At 42.7% G+C, this 17,971-nt stretch overlaps 2 protein-coding genes and 1 long non-coding RNA gene across 5 annotated transcripts in view; 2 read left to right on the forward strand and 1 right to left on the reverse strand.

Moving 5' to 3' along the window:
- The window catches only part of LOC118105463, a 31,423-nt gene extending 19,555 nt beyond the window's left edge, over positions 1 to 11,868 (reverse strand). The window contains exons 1-2 of the long non-coding RNA XR_004695124.1: positions 11,810 to 11,868; positions 11,368 to 11,445 (exon numbers count right to left, since the gene is read on the reverse strand). This is a non-coding gene — a long non-coding RNA (uncharacterized LOC118105463). The remainder of the gene's footprint in view (positions 1 to 11,367; positions 11,446 to 11,809) is intronic.
- On the forward strand, positions 161 to 4,613 carry sp7 (Sp7 transcription factor). Of its 2 annotated transcripts, none has more exons than XM_035153288.2 (2): positions 161 to 257; positions 1,779 to 4,613. In XM_035153288.2, exons 1-2 carry the CDS (start codon positions 237 to 239, stop codon positions 3,126 to 3,128), a joined length of 1,371 nt encoding a protein of 456 aa, XP_035009179.1. In that variant the 5' UTR covers positions 161 to 236; the 3' UTR covers positions 3,129 to 4,613. The 2 variants fall into 2 exon arrangements, with proteins under 2 accessions (XP_035009179.1, XP_035009178.1); XM_035153287.2 differs by having other exon boundaries at positions 176 to 272.
- A 74-nt stretch (positions 11,869 to 11,942) lies between the features above and the next one.
- On the forward strand, positions 11,943 to 17,895 carry tarbp2 (TAR (HIV) RNA binding protein 2). Of its 2 annotated transcripts, none has more exons than XM_035153291.2 (7): positions 11,943 to 12,155; positions 13,094 to 13,408; positions 13,496 to 13,565; positions 13,748 to 13,865; positions 14,263 to 14,408; positions 15,058 to 15,253; positions 15,995 to 17,895. In XM_035153291.2, the coding sequence occupies exons 1-7, from the start codon at positions 12,103 to 12,105 to the stop codon at positions 16,150 to 16,152; spliced, it is 1,056 nt and encodes a 351-aa protein (XP_035009182.1). In that variant the 5' UTR covers positions 11,943 to 12,102; the 3' UTR covers positions 16,153 to 17,895. The 2 variants fall into 2 exon arrangements, with proteins under 2 accessions (XP_035009182.1, XP_035009183.1); XM_035153292.2 differs by having other exon boundaries at positions 14,281 to 14,408.
- The last annotated feature ends 76 nt before the right edge of the window (positions 17,896 to 17,971 follow it).

Genomic DNA, 17,971 nt, shown 5'->3' on the forward strand with positions numbered 1-17,971 from the left:
GTGGGATGTCCCCTCTCGGAGTTCTCCACCAATCCCCGTGCGTCTTGCTCCATCTCTGGTTTTTTATTGCTTCTCTGCAGAGTCTTCAAAGAGGCTGTAATTAGGGGGCGGGCTCCCTGCGCCTCAAAACACTTCCCCGCGTTACTGCCTGACTTCTTCCAAACTGTCCCGGGACCCTGAGCTGCGCCTCTCCCGCTCCCCTCCCTCAGCTTCCTACAGGATTTAGTTTCTCAGGGATGGCCGCATCTATTCTGGAGGTAGGGAATGTAATTGTAAGTAGATTTTCGTTTCTTCTTCTTCGTCTTCTTCTTCTTCATACAAGTACAACTTTTTATGATGTGATTATTGCGGAGGTTTCAGGTCGAACTTAATGTGAAGTCATGCCTGTGTGCGTTTGTATGAGGACACTTAACCCTGGAGTTTAATTTGAATGTTATTGGCATCTGACAGACAAGACCTGATGATAATAAACTTGTGCTGTAGAGGATGATGAAAATGATATGAAGAAATATCTTAGTTTTTCGTGTTTAGTGATTCAAAGCAACTCACATTTCAGGTTGTGCTGCTGACAGCTGCCCAGCACCATGAAACTCACTCACATGTTACTCTCTAACCATTATTGTCCATATGCCTTTGATTCCCATTTCCTCTGTGCACATTCCCTCACTCATAGTTTAATGAGGTGTTATCTCACGTGGCCACATGAAGCTTTACAGTTACCAGCAGTGAGTGAAAATCGTGACCAACGCGGCGACTGTTGAAGTAGAAAAAAAAGTTCAAAAGATCAACAGGATGCAAAGAGCTCAAGTCAGGGCTTGTTGGTAAAGAGACATAAAAGTCAAAGTTATGTGCTAGAAATAAGAGAGAGCCTTAGTGTGCCTTTAAAGCACATTTATTTTTATGATATATATACTTATGATATAGATTATAATAAGTACTACACACAGCAGATCAACGATTACAGCAAAGACAGAATAAACTATTGCATATTATTGCATATTGTAGAAGCACACACAGTGATGTTCCATAGAATAACAATACAAGCAATATATTAGTGATTTTGCTTTAGTTGTATCCATATGTACAGCGAGTAGTAACAGTAGAAACGCGCCTCTGACATCGTTGCCTCGTGGAGAGAAGTAGAAGTATCACATGAAATCGTTTTTTAAGAAAAATGAAGTTTCCTCAGTGTTTTATTTCTGTTCTTCTTTTCTTTTCTGTTCACTTTAAAAGTTTTTTTTTATTCCAACACAGCTAATGAGTATGAATGTTTACAGGAAACACCATGGCATTCATGGACAATCAACTTGATTATGATAGATGATGGTTACATCTAAATCTGTAACACTATACAACAGGACCAAAGTGAGACCATGAGCTTGTCTAATCAATGTCATTATGACAATAGAGGAACAAAAACATGTTTGACAAGCTACAGTTAGTAGTTGCAGTGCTTAGATACACGCATACACGGTTTTATAAAACTTAAAAACAAACATGCATGCGAAATTAAGAATAGCTTGTAGACAGCGGTTTAAGTGAAACAAAAGAGCGAGGGAATTCCGCCTTTGCTGAGCAGAGCAGCATAACAAGCATAAACATTCACTGCTTTAAATTGCCCTGACCACTTTGAAAATAGAGAGAGAGCAGAAAGAGCCAGCGGTGGCAGTCAGACATAAGTTTTTTATTAGAGTTGACACTGACAGAAGCAGCAGCAGCAAGCAGCCATTTCCTGCAGACAGACAGTCTCATTTTCTCCCCTGTCTCCTCCTCCCCAGGAAGACGCACGCTATGGCTCCAGTCCTCTGGCTATGTTAACTGCTACCTGTAACAAGTTCGGCAGCACCAGCCCCATCAGGGATTCAGCTACACCCAGTAAGAGCGGCAGCGCAACTCCAGTAAAGAAGCCCTACATGATGACCTCTGACCTTCAGACAGTGAAGAATGGCCGGACCGCAGACGGCAGTGGCCTGGCGGACTCCTACACTGGCTCCTTCACCACAGCTGGAGGAGGGGGAGGAGGTGGTGGGCTGCTTACACCCACTGGAAGCCCCCCTCCTTCAGCCGGAGGCTACACTACAGAGTATAACCCTTTCTCCCACTCCTTCCAGACCTCCGTCTCCCAGGACCCGTCTCTTTTAGTGTCCAAGGCCCACGCTACGGCTGATTGCCTCACCAGTGTCTACACCTCACTGGATATGTCACACCCATATGGCTCTTGGTATAAGGCCGGTATCCACCCTGGCATCACTGCTAACCCATCTAATGCCACATCCTCCTGGTGGGACGTCCATCCAAACTCCAACTGGCTGTCAGCAACGCAGCCCCAGGCGGACGGAGGCCTCCAGGCCTCCCTGCAGCCTGTAGCACCGCAAGCATCCCTGAGCCCCCAGATATCCAGTTACAGCACCGACTTTACGCAACTCAACCCGGCACCTTACCCTTCTGTGGGCCTGGGCTCCTCCTCACACCTCCTACAGCCTTCCCAGCACATGCTGTCCCAGGACATGTACAAGCCCAAGCCTGTGCAAGGCTCAGGGATGATTGAGAGTCCCATGGGCCTAAAGCCTGCCAGGGGATCAGGGGGCTACAGTGGTGGGGCACCCACTAGGTCCTCATGTGACTGCCCCAACTGCCAGGAGCTGGAAAGGCTGGGAGCCTCTGCTGCGTCCCTGAGGAAGAAGCCGGTTCACAGCTGCCACATCCCAGGCTGTGGGAAGGTGTATGGCAAGGCCTCCCACCTCAAAGCCCACTTGCGCTGGCACACCGGCGAGCGTCCCTTTGTTTGCAACTGGCTGTTCTGCGGGAAGCGTTTCACCCGCTCGGACGAACTGGAGAGGCACGTGCGCACCCACACACGGGAGAAGAAGTTCACCTGTCTACTGTGCAACAAGCGTTTCACACGCAGCGACCACCTCTCCAAGCACCAGAAGACCCACGCAGATTCTGCAATGCAGGGGAAAGCTGTGGCTGTGGAGGGAGAGGCAGATCCTCGGGGTGAGGAGACTGCAGAGCTCAACACCAGCGCTGTACCCACCAACCCTGTTGCTGACCAAATCACCAACGGAGATGAGAAGACTGGCACACCTAACGGAGTGGAGAACAGCAGCGGACTGTTGGAGATCTGACTTCATTAAATCGTCTATTCAGTGCTTTTTTGAGACATGGTGGACTTGTTTTTTTATGGTGAAAACAAACACCTTTTAAATAAATGAGTATTTTGTTTTATGACATGAAAGGACATCAGATTAAAAAAGACTTAATATGATAAATGACTGAGCATGTTGCAGGTAGCAATGGCTTCATTTACTGTGGACCACACACACACACACACACACACACACGATTAACAAGCGCACAACATGAGCAAAGCCTGCAAACATAGACCAGTGCACAAATATATGCAGGCACACACAAATATGACCGACTAAACCAGGCTGTACGTGAACACAAATATATCATGTGTGTTGCATGAGCACATGCACATGCACAGAGATAACTATTAACAAATGTGCAAGCATATATAATGCATACATATAAGCGCACACACAAACCTGTGTCTGCACACACATGAACACATACAAGTAAACATGCTCATGCACATATTTTCTGCCTTTCAAATGAGACAAACCACTGGGGAAATTTAATCTGCATAAGCAGAAGGAAAAGAGCTCTGAAGCCGCAAAAGGAAAGTAGTTTTACAACAAGACTTATGGTCGGGATGATGTAGTTGATGGAGCGTTGCATGCCTAGAGAAAGAATCAGATTTACAGCTGTACTTTGATACTTATTCATTATTACTGAAACAATCACAGGACAGTCTTACATACTGCTTCTTGTTGCCAAAGACGTTTGGTCTCGCAATTTACTTTTTGTTTGCTGTTTGCTTCTTACTATGTCTAATTTAATTTCATATTTACATAAATAATCTAATTTATGTCTTAAATTATACACATGGAAGATTATCTTGCACCCTGTATGAAACAGAATGCCTGTAACAAATGCAAGATGGTTGAAGCTGGCCAAAAAAGAAATTAAAATGCATTAAATTAATACTTTTTCTCTTATTTATTAGTTATAATGTGGAGTTTAGTGTTTTTAAAGATTTATTTATAGATCTTGAAGTTAGATGTGCGTGTAAACTATTTCTCTATAATCTTTTAATTGTGAAGTCTTCCACACCTGACAATGTAATAATAATAAGGGCTTCCCCTTGTTTGTACATACTATATATTTACAACAATATATGGATAATGTTAGGTGTGTTATTTTTCTACTTTTTTTATGTATTTTCTACATTTTGTGTTACTTCCATGATGAGAACGATGCCTGTGTTGCTTCAGTTAAACGAAACGTAAACTTAAGAGCTTGATATGTTGATTTTGAACTACAAGTCTTTGCAGATCTGTTGTGATATTTGTGTTTAAGATACTGTAAATAGTGATAAAGCATGAAACCTGGTAAAGGTGCACATGTCGTTATGAGTTGTGGTGTGGAATCATGACTGTTTTGGTGCTTTCTAAAAGTAAAGAAATTTCAAACTCATTTCTCCGCTAGTGTTATTCTTGTGATTCAAGGACATCTTGACTTTGAGAAGAAAATAAAAAAGTTGTTCCTCCTTGAGCACGAACAATCTCCTCCACCCTTCACTTCTCCTCCTCCTCCTCCTCCTCCTCCTCCTCCTCCTCCTCACTCACTGTCCTTCTTTTCATATCTTACCATATTTCCATCTCACCCTGGCCAAGCGAATACTTTCATTATCTTTTGCAGCACAAACAAAGCCATCCACTGAAGTGAGGTCTTAACTCCACACAATGACCCCCTTTCAGAGAGCCACTGTAGTTACACTCAAAGACAATTACTCCACTCTCCAGCTCGAGAGGGGTAATTACTCAGAGCGATGCTCCGGCGGAGTCGGGACAGAGGAGGGGAGGGGATTAGGGGACAGGGGAGCTGCACTTGTATTGTTTATTGAAGAAGGTGGTCCGACAAAGGACCCCAATTAAGACAGGATGCGGGAGCAAAGACGCAGAGAAGACACTGGACCAATTACATTTCACAGTGTGTAAAAAAAAAAAAAAACTCTCCAATTTGGGATCCTGCTAGAGCACCGTGCACATGGTGTCGGTTTCTTGAGTGTGTGCGACAGTTAAAGCCACTCGCTCTCTGTCCAGTTTTCTGCCTGGTCATTCAGGCCACATTGCAGACTAATAAAAATATTTGAGGTGGGTGGACTCGCCGCGCTGTATCAAAGGAGCGATAGCCTCAGGAAAGAGTAAACGAAGCCTGCAACAGATGTGTTCTGCTCTGTAGCGGTGTCAAACAAAGATTTATAGAAGGGGATCATTTTTATGACAACGCTACTGGTAACAGGTGACGTTTTAAAAGGATGATAACCACATAAAACTAATTTAGAGACAGGAGGAAACACTTCCCCACTCTGGTAAAAAAAAACTGATTTACATTTAATAAGTCATGGGAAACAAATGGGGTAAGCAAATAGAAATCAAACATTTGAGACATAAAAGTTTAGGATCTTCGTGAAGACCTGTACAGGGAGAACCCCCCATGAAACTCTCCTGTTGTAACATTTACACTTCCCAGGCTGCATGGTTCCAATTTAGGGCTTCTAATGAGCTGTAGTTGAGGTCAATTTATATAAAACGTCCCCGGGCCGACTCTGTCATCAGGGACCGACATGTTTACGGTGGTCTGAAGTGGGCGCACGGTCGATTCCACAGCATAAAAGGCAAACAGGGAGAATGGGGTATGGGCAGGGTGTGTCCGACCAGTGAGTGAGGGTGGGGGGTTAAGAAGACAGTCAGTGGGTTTTAAAACCGTCGCTGCTACTGGCCTTTTTTTAAAAACACACTCCCTGGGCAGTGGTGGCGGCGGCAGCATACTGTAGCCTTAACTTTATTTTTACTTCTTTTATTTAGAAAGCCAGGAAACATTAAGTGTTACTTCAAATAAGGTCATAAAAAGAAAAGTATACATGCAGTGACACATGAGGACGGACAATCTGTTCCATATGGTTTGCCCACTCATGCCCCTGCACTCCATTTAACAAAATCAAATCACTGCAGGCTTTAATAGGACTACAAAGGTTGTTCCAGAGGATCAGACACACCTGTTTAAGCCATCACGCAGACCATTTCCGACCGAGCTCACACAAAGACGTAACTGCTAAACATTCACTCAAGCAGTGCTTAGTGTTAAGTCCTTGATGAGTTAGACAAACTTACACTGAATGAATTACTCCAGAGGCTCTCGACTTCCTGAGACTCAGATTCCAGCTCTTTAAAATGAGACAACAGCTCCTCATGATCTGCTGAACAAAATGCTAATGACTCCTTTTCTCTCCATTATCTGGTCCTAACTGAGTGGTCACGAAGAACAATGGCCTGTGCTTTGGCATAGCCACAGGCACGGGTTCCTGCTACCACCTACCTGTGTGTGCAGGGCAGCGGGAGGAAGGGGAATGCGGGGGAGGCATGAGGCAGGACAAAAGCACAGGTGTCTGCAGGTGTGGCTGGGTCTCTGTGACAGAGCGGGGGATAGAAAAGGGGGGAAAGAATGTCAGCACGCCCAGAGGCTCAGCGGTCGGGCCATGAGTAAAAACAAGATAAGGCTGTTATGGCGAGGGGGGAAAGGCATAGTGACCTGAGTAAACCACAACATGACCCGGAGAGGAGAAGAGGTCGGGCTAATATAAAACAGAGGAAACATACCAGAGGTAAAAAGGTCAGGCTATCTCGGAGATGCTGTGCTTATCATTTACATATCAGGAGAGGAAGTAGCGCCATGTTACAAATAAGTACAAAAAGGATTTGTGCATTCCATCATTCATGCAGCCAAGTCAGTTCCCATTGTGGTAACATGCGTCTGAGTCCAGCTGATGCAACAACGCTGCATCTTGCTGCACTGTGTCCCGTCTCTCCTCATCGCGCTCCGTGAATCATTATCGCGCTGGTGACGGAGGCAAGACCACCCTTATGTTTCATTTCACAACACAAACAGCAGCCTGCGCTGTGTTCGCCTTGCATCATCAAACCTGGAGTGCCTCTCACATTTCCAGCTCTAATCGCACAAATGTCGCAGCCTCTCCGAGCCTAAGAGCCGCCTTTAAAGTTTAAAAGGGAGTCCTCCCTTGCTGCCCAATGCACCAAATGCACCACTAAATGAGGCCATTTTGTTTATAGGAACTGTGGGAGAGTTGTGGGTGACTCTGTGCCCCTTTAAAAAGATAATATCCTCCCCATTTAATGGCCTCCGGATGACAAATTGCTTCCAGGGGGAAACTTAGTTAACAAAATTGCAAGTGTGACACTTAAAGACATATCCACTCTACTTAAGAAGTTTGACATCCATAATTCAATTGTGCCCAGCAGTAGGTACAGTAGATTTTTTTAAAGCCACATTTGCCTGAGTAAAGTAGCACTTGATAACTGATCTCAAGTATTTCTCATCATGCAGCATTAATATAGATGTGTAAATATGACAAATGATTAATTTTACACACAGATTTCAAATTCAGGATCATTTAAGGAGATCTACTGTAAGCGCTCATATATTAGAGGAGGAACGGTTTACTTGGTTTTGACCTCAGCGGAAAGTTGTTTTCATCGACAAGAGGAAAAGCCCCATATCTCTTGGAGCTGGTTGGAAAAACACTTAGAAAAATTGATGGCTCATTATAACCTAATACTCTTACAAATATCTGGAACACCCATAAACTGTTCTTTCCCTTTTCAAAATGCTCACGATCTTGATGGTATTCTGACTGACATACAGCCCAAACCATTCTTGTTTGCTTTTTTTTTCTGAAGCCACTAAATACTTCCTTGGAACATTTAAAATGTGGGGATTTAAGCAGAGACAGTGCAGAGGAGGATGGGTGGATGTGTAAAAACACAAAACCCTCAGGAGAAAAAGGTAGAGACACAATCAGACAGACCTGCCATTTAAAGTACAGTGGTAAGTGAGAAAAGACACTAGAGCCAAACAGCAAATGAATCTGGATTCGGATCAACTGAGAGAGAGAGAGAGAGAGAGAGAGAGAGAGAGAGAGAGAGAGAGTCAAAATGCAGAGAGAGAATGATGTGGATTGGAAGCGGGAGCAGGATCCAGGGTTGGCAGGGTTTTGGTGGAGGAGTGTGGTGGTTCAGAAGTCCTCCAGCGCGAGGCGCCAGTGTGTCCGGCGGGGGCCCTGACCATGAGCTGCCTCACCCCCCCAGAGCCACGGCCACAAACCCCCTCTCCCCCCTTCACCACCAGCACCGCCACCCATCCAACCCAAAACCCACTGGCAGGCAGCGCTCCACTGAAGCTGCTGCTGCTGCTGCTGCATGTTTATTTAATATTCTGAAGAAATTGAAATATCTTTGTGGGTTAACTCACATACATACACAATTACACATCACTCACACACACACACACACACACACACACACACACACACACACACACACACACACACACACACACACACACACACACACACACACAGACAGACAGTACATGCATGCACGCATACATTCACACACACACTGCCACCACAATATATAAATAAATAAAGTAGAGTAATAATGTTCTCTTGATCTGTGGCCAAGAATAGAGTCGTGGAGAAAAATCTTTTTCAAATGGTGTTTTGAGCCGCGCGGAGGGAGGAGCGTGAATGTCTGACACTGCATGTTGCCTGAGCCTGTCTCCCACTGACTCCCACCGCGGAGAGAGAGAGAGAGCGTTAACAAAGTGGTTGACAAACAAGACACAGTTCCCATGTGAAGGGAGGAGACTAGTTGTGAGAAACAAATAAAGAGAAATGTTTAAATTTGTAAATCAAATCATTTAATTCATCATATGTGGATGTAAAAAGTTTGCATTTTTACATTATATGATATTGGGTGACTCTTGAGTGTGTAGCCCTGTGAATGAGAAGATGTATATGAGGTGTTTGTGAAGTGTTAAATGTAGAAATGCACAGTGCCAGAGCGCTTTCTGTGTGCGTGTGGGTGTGTGCGTGTCCATGCTTGAGAGCACGGCACATCCATATGAAGTCTCTGATCATTACAAAGCAATTCCTTCAGACAGAAATCCCTTAAACAGCCTCGGTTTTGGGCTTCACGCTATCCCCCCCTCCCCTCCTCCTCCTCCTCCTCCTCCTCCTTCTGTCTCCTCTCTCCTCAACAGCCACCAACCACTGCTGCTGCCAAAAATAACACAGGAGCGCCACTCGAACCCGCGCCTCACCGCAGCGCAGCTTGGCCGCAAGAGAGGGATCAAAACACACACAAAAAAGGAAACACATCATATCGTGGAAGGAGGGGAAAAAGAGCATTCATACAGCGCCATGCCTGAAGATATCCACTGATGATTTTGGCAAGCGGGGAACCACACATACTAATGCGCCAGGGCCAAGACAGGGGAAAGCGGAAAGTGTGTTTGTGGAATTGTGTGCATACATTTCGGATGAAGTATATTGTCGCAGCTACAGAATTTCGCTCCCGATTCCCCACTCACTCAGTGATTTAACCGCTGTAGCTCAATAAAAAACACTTACACCATCACGTTATAGGTCAATAAATTAGGGGCCAAACGAAGGGGCCCCCCGGCAAACAAGGCCAATTACCGCTGAGGGTGTATGAGTTGTGAGCAGGAGTGGTATCCTCTGATGTCAGATAAATCACGGGGCTTTGATTGTAGGTTTGGGAGTTCAAACGCGAGACAACTTCTACTCATTGTCATGGCCGATTCACTTTTGTGTTGCGTTTGGCAAAGACGGGCTCCTCTCCACTGACAGACGGGTGCCAGTGAATGAAGCCATTAGAACCCAAGTTCTGTTTCAACCGCGGCCAGGAAGGGGTTTATGAGCAAACCATCACGGGATTAATTGTCCAGCCGCAGCAATAAATGAAATGATGGAAAGGTGGAAAATGTAGTGAATTTTTTTTATGGAAGTGCTGCTACGTTAGGCGGAAGGTTCTGAAATTGAGGGTCAAAAAGATTAAAAGCGTCGGTATGATTGCTCCTAGTACTCAACAGGGGAAAGGATTCAAACTGAACTGAGACACAAGACACAACTTAGAATCAGTTGTTATTATTTTATCATTGATTTCATTGCCATCACTTTTTGCTGGCCTGAATTATAGTATAAGGCAATCTTCCTTCCCGTCTTAACACAAAAACAGGGCCTTTATCTCAACTTACATGTTCACATCCGAGCCACTTAGACCCTAGAACCATTTAAATCAAAGTTAAATTGCTTAAAACCCAGTTCTTCTCACTGGCTTTCCACTCAAGTTGAGTTTGAGACCTTGATTTAATCTGTTACTTTGCAATTCTCAATTATTTATGATGTTTAACTTTTTATTGCTCTTGAATTTTCTATGTATTCCGCGGTTTCTTCTAAACATCTTTTTATTTTAAGCCTGACAGCACTTCGGGCCTCAGAGATTATTTTAAACGAGCTATGTAAATAAATTTGACCTGACTTGACTGGATATGACTTTTCAAAATGTTATCTAAAGAAATTGCTTTTACTTTATATTCTATTCCATTGTTTATATGCTGCCTTGCACCATTTTGACTTGGAAACGCATGTTACTTGGACCAGGGACTTTCTATTTCATTGTTTTGTACTTTAAAATACATTAATGTATAAAACTTTAGCAGCAAAAAGATCCCATGTAAAGCACATTTTAAGTTAGTCTTTAAATGGGTCCAATAAGTAAATTGTGATATTCATTGGAGAGAAGTATCTGTGTAAGTGGAGCCACTGCAGCAAACCTGGATGAATGGTCTGTGTTGGTGTATTATGGTGGAGACAGGTGCCAGAAACCCCAGGAGCTCAAAGCACAGCGACAGAGACGTTCATCATTTAGACACATCATTGACTGACTGTCGCCCTCTTCTGGCCCTTTGTATTCATAACAGATGACTGCAGAGGGAGCAACAACCTACAACAGGAACAATTAACCTTGTGATTATAATTGGAAAACCTTACATTCATAAATTCCTTCCTAAACATTAGACTTTAACCTCTAACCAAAAATAAAAAAGCGAGCTTGAAGAATTATTTCCTGTGACTCTGGACTGAAGTTATTGACCTGTTTGAATTTATCGTTTGTGGGGATTTAATTCATCTACTCTATTTAGATAATAAACTTCTTTCATTTTATGTAATTTGACTGATATTTAATTTCATTTGATTGATCTTGCATTGTAAAATTGAAGTGGAATGTGGCTGATTGTCCACATATTCTGTATGTTTTGAACTTTGATAAATAAAGTAAGGGGAAGAAAAACACACACACACACAGGTCAAGAGTTAAAACAATGTTAACTTATTAAATAACATTTACTCACTGGTACTTGAATTCTTCCATTTTGTTGAACTTTTCCATCCGGTGCTGTTGTTTCCCAGCAGCAGATTCACAACTTTAGCTGTAACAACAACAAAAATATATATATATATATATATAATAATATAATAATAATAGCACGATTTTACACTCATAGATTATGTTTGTTGGTTTGTTTTAACGATACGACAACTCCTACACTAACCCTAATATTGAAAAAGCACGAAAATGTAAACTTAAATGAATTTCTTTGGCCCCATATTTGACTCAAGTTAAGAAGCTAACTTTCAGCAGCAACTAGCTTGGTTTGTTCTGTACATGAAACTTTGCTCCAGCAGAGAATTCTCTACTTCTTCCTTGTTCATGTGTTTAAAAACTTCTACTTTTCATTTACTCGTTTTATATAATAATGTTTGGTGTCATTTGTTTTCCACAGGAATATTCACCTGTGTCTACTGAGAAGAAACAATCGCACCTCTTGGTCCGCTGCTCCTCCTCCTCGGTGCCTCCCGGTGCACAAATCGAAGCCACCCACAGCTCTTTATGACCAATGAGAGCTGGACTTCCGGCCGGAGGCGCGCTACGTCACATTGTTGTGTCGGAGCGGAGGGCGCCTCTTCTGCTCTTCACATGTCTCCTGCCCGTGGAAACACCGTCTGAGGAGAAGCGGGGTGTCCGTCCTGCTCTGGGGGGATTCGCGGATCCGAAACCGACCGGCACCGTCTGCGGGAAATAGGGAATGAACGACGAGACAGCCCCGGACAGCTGGAAGAATAACTCCGGGTGCTCCAGGTGAAGCTGCACACATGCTAAGCTAACGTAGCACTGAGCATCACATGCTTTACGTCGGGGGTTTTCTGTACTGGTTCCACTGTTAAACTAACGTTACTGTCGTTTGTTACTGATTATTGATCCATGGACCCGTTGATTACGATGTGATTACTAAATTACTGAATCCAGATAGTCCTAAAAGTGCTATTAGACATCTATAGCTTTATTTATTAACGTTTTAATAACCATTAAAAATGTCCTCAGTCCTCACTCTTAGAAATGAACTGCCCTGATTATAGATGATCAGTCTGTACGTGTTCTACTATACAGATGTTCCTGCACACTACACAAACCGTTGCATCCTGCATTGCCAGCTGTTTAATAGAGATACGAGTCTAAGAGACTAACTGGTACATTTATATGAACCATTTTGCTCATAGTTATGTATGAACACTGTCCGTTTTAAATAAATAAAAGTTAGGGTTAGTTGTTTCTTCACATATATTTACTTTTGTTTATGAAATCGTTCATTTAGAAATCAGCCAAGTGGATATTTTCATATCTGCTGTTGAAAGTTCTGTCGCCGCAATACAAAGTAGATGTGGAATTGTAGATTGCAGTTATTTATTCTCTGGAGTTTAGTGTATGTCTGATACCAGCTGGATTGGAGAACTCCATAGTGAGGTTTTCTGGATTTGTGTGACCAAATTGACAGTTTATATATATATATATAGGGTACGATAGGAAATGTGTGTGAATGCGACTTATGCTGCAAAGCGTTTTGATTGGTTGATAAGGCTGGTAAAGCGCATTATAAATACAGTCCATATAGTCCATTCCATGTATAGAGAGACACTTGTGTAATTTATGCGAGTGTAGTGAGTGCGCACTTTTTATCTTTAATGAAATATGTAAGAAGGACAATAATTTCATCTGACTTTTTGTTCTCTTCCATTCAGTATTGAGCAAATGCTGGCTGTGAGTCCCGGAAAGACGCCGATCAGTCTGCTGCAGGAGTATGGAACGCGGATAGGCAAGACCCCAGTGTATGACCTGCTGAAGGCCGAGGGACAGGCCCACCAGCCCAACTTCACTTTCCGCGTCTCCGTTGGAGAGATCAGCTGCACCGGCCAAGGGCCCAGCAAGAAGGCGGCCAAGCACAAAGCAGCCGAGGCTGCTCTGAAGATGCTCCAAGAAGAACTCGAGGGTCCCACAGTAGTCGGTGTTGGAGTAGAAGGTATTATTGCGGTTGAAGTGTCTACCGATGGAGACAGGTCAGTTTAGTCAGTTTCCCCCTCGAATTGAGGTCTGTGTGGCTTGATTACTTATCGTTGAGTTGTTTTATCTCATCTTCTGTGCAGCTGCAAGACAGAGATGAAGACCTCAAGCCTTTCTCAGCAGTCTGAATGTAACCCCGTGGGGGCTCTGCAGGTGAGTCATCTAAGAAAACTACTCCTCTCAAAGTTTAATTATGTCCTTTGACGTTTCTCAAATAACACCATCATGTTTCATCACAATTTCCCAGTTGGTGTCAAGATAGTTATTAGTTTCATGCCTTTTTGTTTGTTTCTTTATTTTGTGATTCAACACTTGTCCGTGTTCTTCTCTGTCAGGAGCTGGTGGTGCAGAAAGGATGGCGTTTGCCAGAGTACACGGTCACTCAGGAGTCTGGTCCTGCACATCGAAAAGAGTTCACCATGACCTGCAGAGTCGAGAGATTTGTGGAAATCGGTAAAATGCAGAATATTTCCTTCAGTGAACATGTGTGTACGTTTGTGTGCATGAGTATTTATCCTGTTCTCATACATCAAAGAATTGGGCCATCAGTGATGATACATTTACTCATGCTGCCCATGAAGTCATACTGATATGAAACATTTCATTTGGATTGAAAAAAAATCACACGTACTGCCTTTGTCAGCCGTGTTGAGAAGTGTCTGACCTTCACTGACTCTTCACACATGAATAGCAAGATCATTGATTTCCCTGTGGCACCATTTATAGGTGCCAATGATAGACAGAAATATGAATGTCCCATTTTACAAGATATACCAGCTTATTCTGCAAATGATGGGTACTGAATATCAATCAAAAAGTCAGACCAGTTGTGGTCATACCTGACCCACAGTCTCCGGTTCATCTCCAGGAAGTGGAACGTCCAAGAAACTAGCCAAAAGAAACGCAGCAGCTAAGATGTTATCGCGTATACACGATGTTCCGGTCGACCTGAGGACCACCCACGAGGTGGATGTGGAGGATGATACGTTCACCGTGGTGAGAAACAAACCTTCTCTGTACATATGTGCACCAGTTATGGTAAATTATTCGGCATATTACAGGAAAGGATGCACGGCGCTGCAGAAGATAAGATATGATAAGATCATCCTTTATCAGTCCCACAATGGGGAAATTTGCAATATTACAGCAGTAAGAGTCAAAAATAATAATAACTAACATGTAGTACTTACTTGTAAGGAAATATAGAAAAAAATGAATATATACAGTGCCAGAAAAAGTATAGTGTGTGGGAATGGGTGTGTGTCCTGAGATGAACTGACGTTTGCTACTATCAATTGCACACACGTTTAACCTTGCACACGCAGCTCATCCTGACTTGACGTCTGTAGCCGCATCCGGCTCCATGTGTTTGAACTGATAACAAGGCCCATCCTGACTCTGGATGAACTCATGATACAGCTTCTCTATAAATATTTATTCTGATCGGGTCAGTTTGTTGTAATAAGCTCATTCAAACCCACAAGTCGCAGATTCTGTCATTTCCTATGTCACTTATCGACACCACGACAGATGCAAATATTCTATTATGTTTACCCCCATTACCCCTTTTCTTACTCTTAAGTCCTGCTGGCTGATAATACTAGTTAATTAACTGCTGTGAATTTCCTCTCTCCTGCACACACAGCACATTGGGAACAAAGTTGACTCGGGTAAAAGTAAAAGCTTCAGCTGCACATGGGACTCTCTGCGTAACTCTGCTGGAGAGAAGATCCTCCAGCTCCGCAGCCACCCTCTGGGAATGCCCTCCGACTCCGACTTCTGCTCCTTACTGAGTGACCTGTCCGTCGAACAGAGCTTTGACGTCAGTTACTTGGATCTGGGTGAGTTCCCAAACTGCAGCATTGACATTAACTATAGTTCCATTCACTCCTGCTGACCACCACAGTTCGACTACCTTAAAGTTGAGTTAAAGAGGGGTTAGACTTTGAATGGACAATAACTGACGATACTCTACAGCTACATGCATGAAGAGATGCAGTTCAGTTCATTTAAATATGAATTGAACCTTCTAAACTGGTTTTTAACACCTGCACCAACTAAGAGTTGCAGAACATCATGGGTACATTTTGGTGACAGCATTCCACAAATTACATGTAAAAAAAACCGTGTGGTTACTTTAACTCACATCAGATATGATGCAGCTGCATGTCACAGTTTCGTGCAGGTGAAACCCTTTCATCTGACGTCAGCACTTCACAGATGCACAAGACTTTTAAGTTGTGTCACAACTCGGGACTAATTCAGTGCAATTTTTATTTTGTTAAAATGTTTGTGCAGGAAAAACCAGTTAACTCTTTTACACTCTCAAAACATGAATCTATTCATCGGAAATGAAACAATTTCATTTATATTGAGTATGAATACCAAATATTTCCTGGTTTGGGCATTTAATCTGTCATTTCTTTACATTCCACAGAAACAATTAAACTACTAAAATAACGGATTAATTCGATAATAACTAGTAGTTGTAGACTCGTCGCCACCTGTCGTCTAAAGAAGCAGTGATGCAGGGAAATCTCCGTCTCAATGTTTTCCAACATCCTCGTTCTCTCTTGTTTCAGAGGAGCCCAGTCTGAGCAGCATGTGCCAGTGTCTCGTGGAGCTGTCCACGCAACCAGCCACAGTGTGCCACGGCTTTGCCCCGAGTAAAGATGCCGCTCGTGCCCACGCAGCCCACAATGCACTGCACTACCTCAAAATCATGGCTGGAGGGAAATGATGTCAAGTCATCTTCCTACTCGCAGACTCGAACTCGCAAAACTGCACATTGCCAGGATGAATTTCCACTTTGGACGACGGAGGGAACTTTTGTGATGAGTTCAAAAACCGTGAATTACCTCAGTTTTGGAGAAAAGAAACTTTTCATGTCCCCCCAAGTTTAAACCCTGGAGCCCGATTTGGCCACTTTGATTTCTAAATGTCGCAATTGAACATTAAGTTGCCCAAAAATTCATGAACACTCCTCTTCTTGCAAATTATTTAAAAATTCCTTTTCAGTCACTTTCATTTTTGCTTGTCAGTACATACAGAGCTCTCTTTTTACCTCAAATCAAGAATTTACAAAAAGTCTTTATCTGGAATTTTAAATGGTGCTTTTGTCAAAAACTGGAGACGAATTCAGGTGCAACGAAAAAAAAGAAATTGGACAATGGAATCGCCGATCTCATGGATGGACTCGAAAAAAATTAACAGCCATGACACTGAATCATGGAGGAAGAGACTCTATGATATGATAAATATCAGAGGAGAATGGTTTTAAAGACTGGCCCCATTACACTTGAGCTTGTTTGAATCTTTGAAAATGTTTTTTTTGTGTCTTGTATGTTAATTTGATCCCCTGAAACTCAAACAGTTTGTCGCTGCGATGCTCTGAATGTTTGGCCTGAAGGAGCTGAGTTTTTTTGACGTGCTTCCCCTGTCGTTTTAAAACTCAGATGAAATTAACTCTTTGATTTGTATCTGGCACATAATTGGGTTTGTTTGAAATTAACCCTCTCTAATAATGTTACACTCTGGTATTTACTGTAGTATAGGGTCAATCAATCAATCAATCAATCAATCAAATTTAGTAGAATCATATGGAGGGAGCAGTGAGCTTGGGTGATAACATGGCTATCAGAGCATTTTAGGAACTCTCACAGTGATCATGAGAACTCTACAAAAGAAAACAGTGAGCATAATTTAAAATCTCCTTATTGGGTCAGTTCACACACAAAGTTTCACATTTGGGAGTAAAACAACACAAAATGTGATTGTAACAAAGATTTCCCAGTTTCTCTATTACCCTGCATTCACTTTGCATTCAGACCAATATAAATCCATTTCTGTGTGAATCAAAGAGCTGAAAAAGAACTATGAGTTTTCTGATAAGGAGTTGTTGTTGTTGTTGTTGTTATCAATAGAACGTTAGACAAAACCAATCGATTTTCTTTTAGAGTCATCATTCAGATAAATAATATCTCATGTGCCGTTTCAAAGATATGAACTGACGATTGTTTTCTTCTTTATAATTCGTACCCCTGTGATTACTTTTCTCTTTTCTCCGTCAATGTGACTGATTCCTGTGACATTATTTAAAAAAAACTGTTGACACCTCCGTCTTGGTGTGAACTCTCATTACCACCTCCGTTACTGCAGTAGCTAATCTGTCAATACAATTCCTTGCACTCTGCTGAAATAAGTATTGGAAAAGAGTCGGAAACAGTTTGCACTAGTTGAAAAGATAATGTCCTTTGCACAGATGCAGGCTGAACATGTTCGAGTGCAGCGGGTTTGACGCAACACTGACCTCATTTTGTCTGAAACGGCAGATCTGCATTTTGTTATTCTGAGATAAGGAAGTTATCTCCTGGTTTTAGTGAATTTTATGTGCTGACATTATTCAATTTGAGACAGTTCTTTGTCATAGTAAAATTGTTGCCCAGTTTAAAATAAATAAAGTGTGAGCTCCATGTGAAATTGACTTGTTGTTGTGGTGTGATGTATTGTTCATGCTGTAATTCCAGACTGACTTGTTACTGTTCAAATGTGATGATCCA

Source organism: Hippoglossus stenolepis, chromosome 3, assembly GCF_022539355.2.
Source record: "Hippoglossus stenolepis isolate QCI-W04-F060 chromosome 3, HSTE1.2, whole genome shotgun sequence".
Lineage (NCBI taxonomy): Eukaryota > Metazoa > Chordata > Actinopteri > Pleuronectiformes > Pleuronectidae > Hippoglossus > Hippoglossus stenolepis.

Coding starts and splice junctions, on each gene's coding strand:
- sp7 (XM_035153287.2), top strand. CDS start 237: ATGGCCGCATCTATTCTGGAGGTAGGGAATGTAATT. Junction 273..1,778: donor TGGAGGTAGGGAATGTAATT/GTAAGTAGATTT, acceptor CCTCCTCCCCAG/GAAGACGCACGCTATGGCTC.
- tarbp2 (XM_035153291.2), top strand. CDS start 12,103: ATGAACGACGAGACAGCCCCGGACAGCTGGAAGAATAACTCCGGGTGC. Junction 13,409..13,495: donor GTGTCTACCGATGGAGACAG/GTCAGTTTAGTC, acceptor TCTTCTGTGCAG/CTGCAAGACAGAGATGAAGA. Junction 14,409..15,057: donor AGGATGATACGTTCACCGTG/GTGAGAAACAAA, acceptor CTGCACACACAG/CACATTGGGAACAAAGTTGA.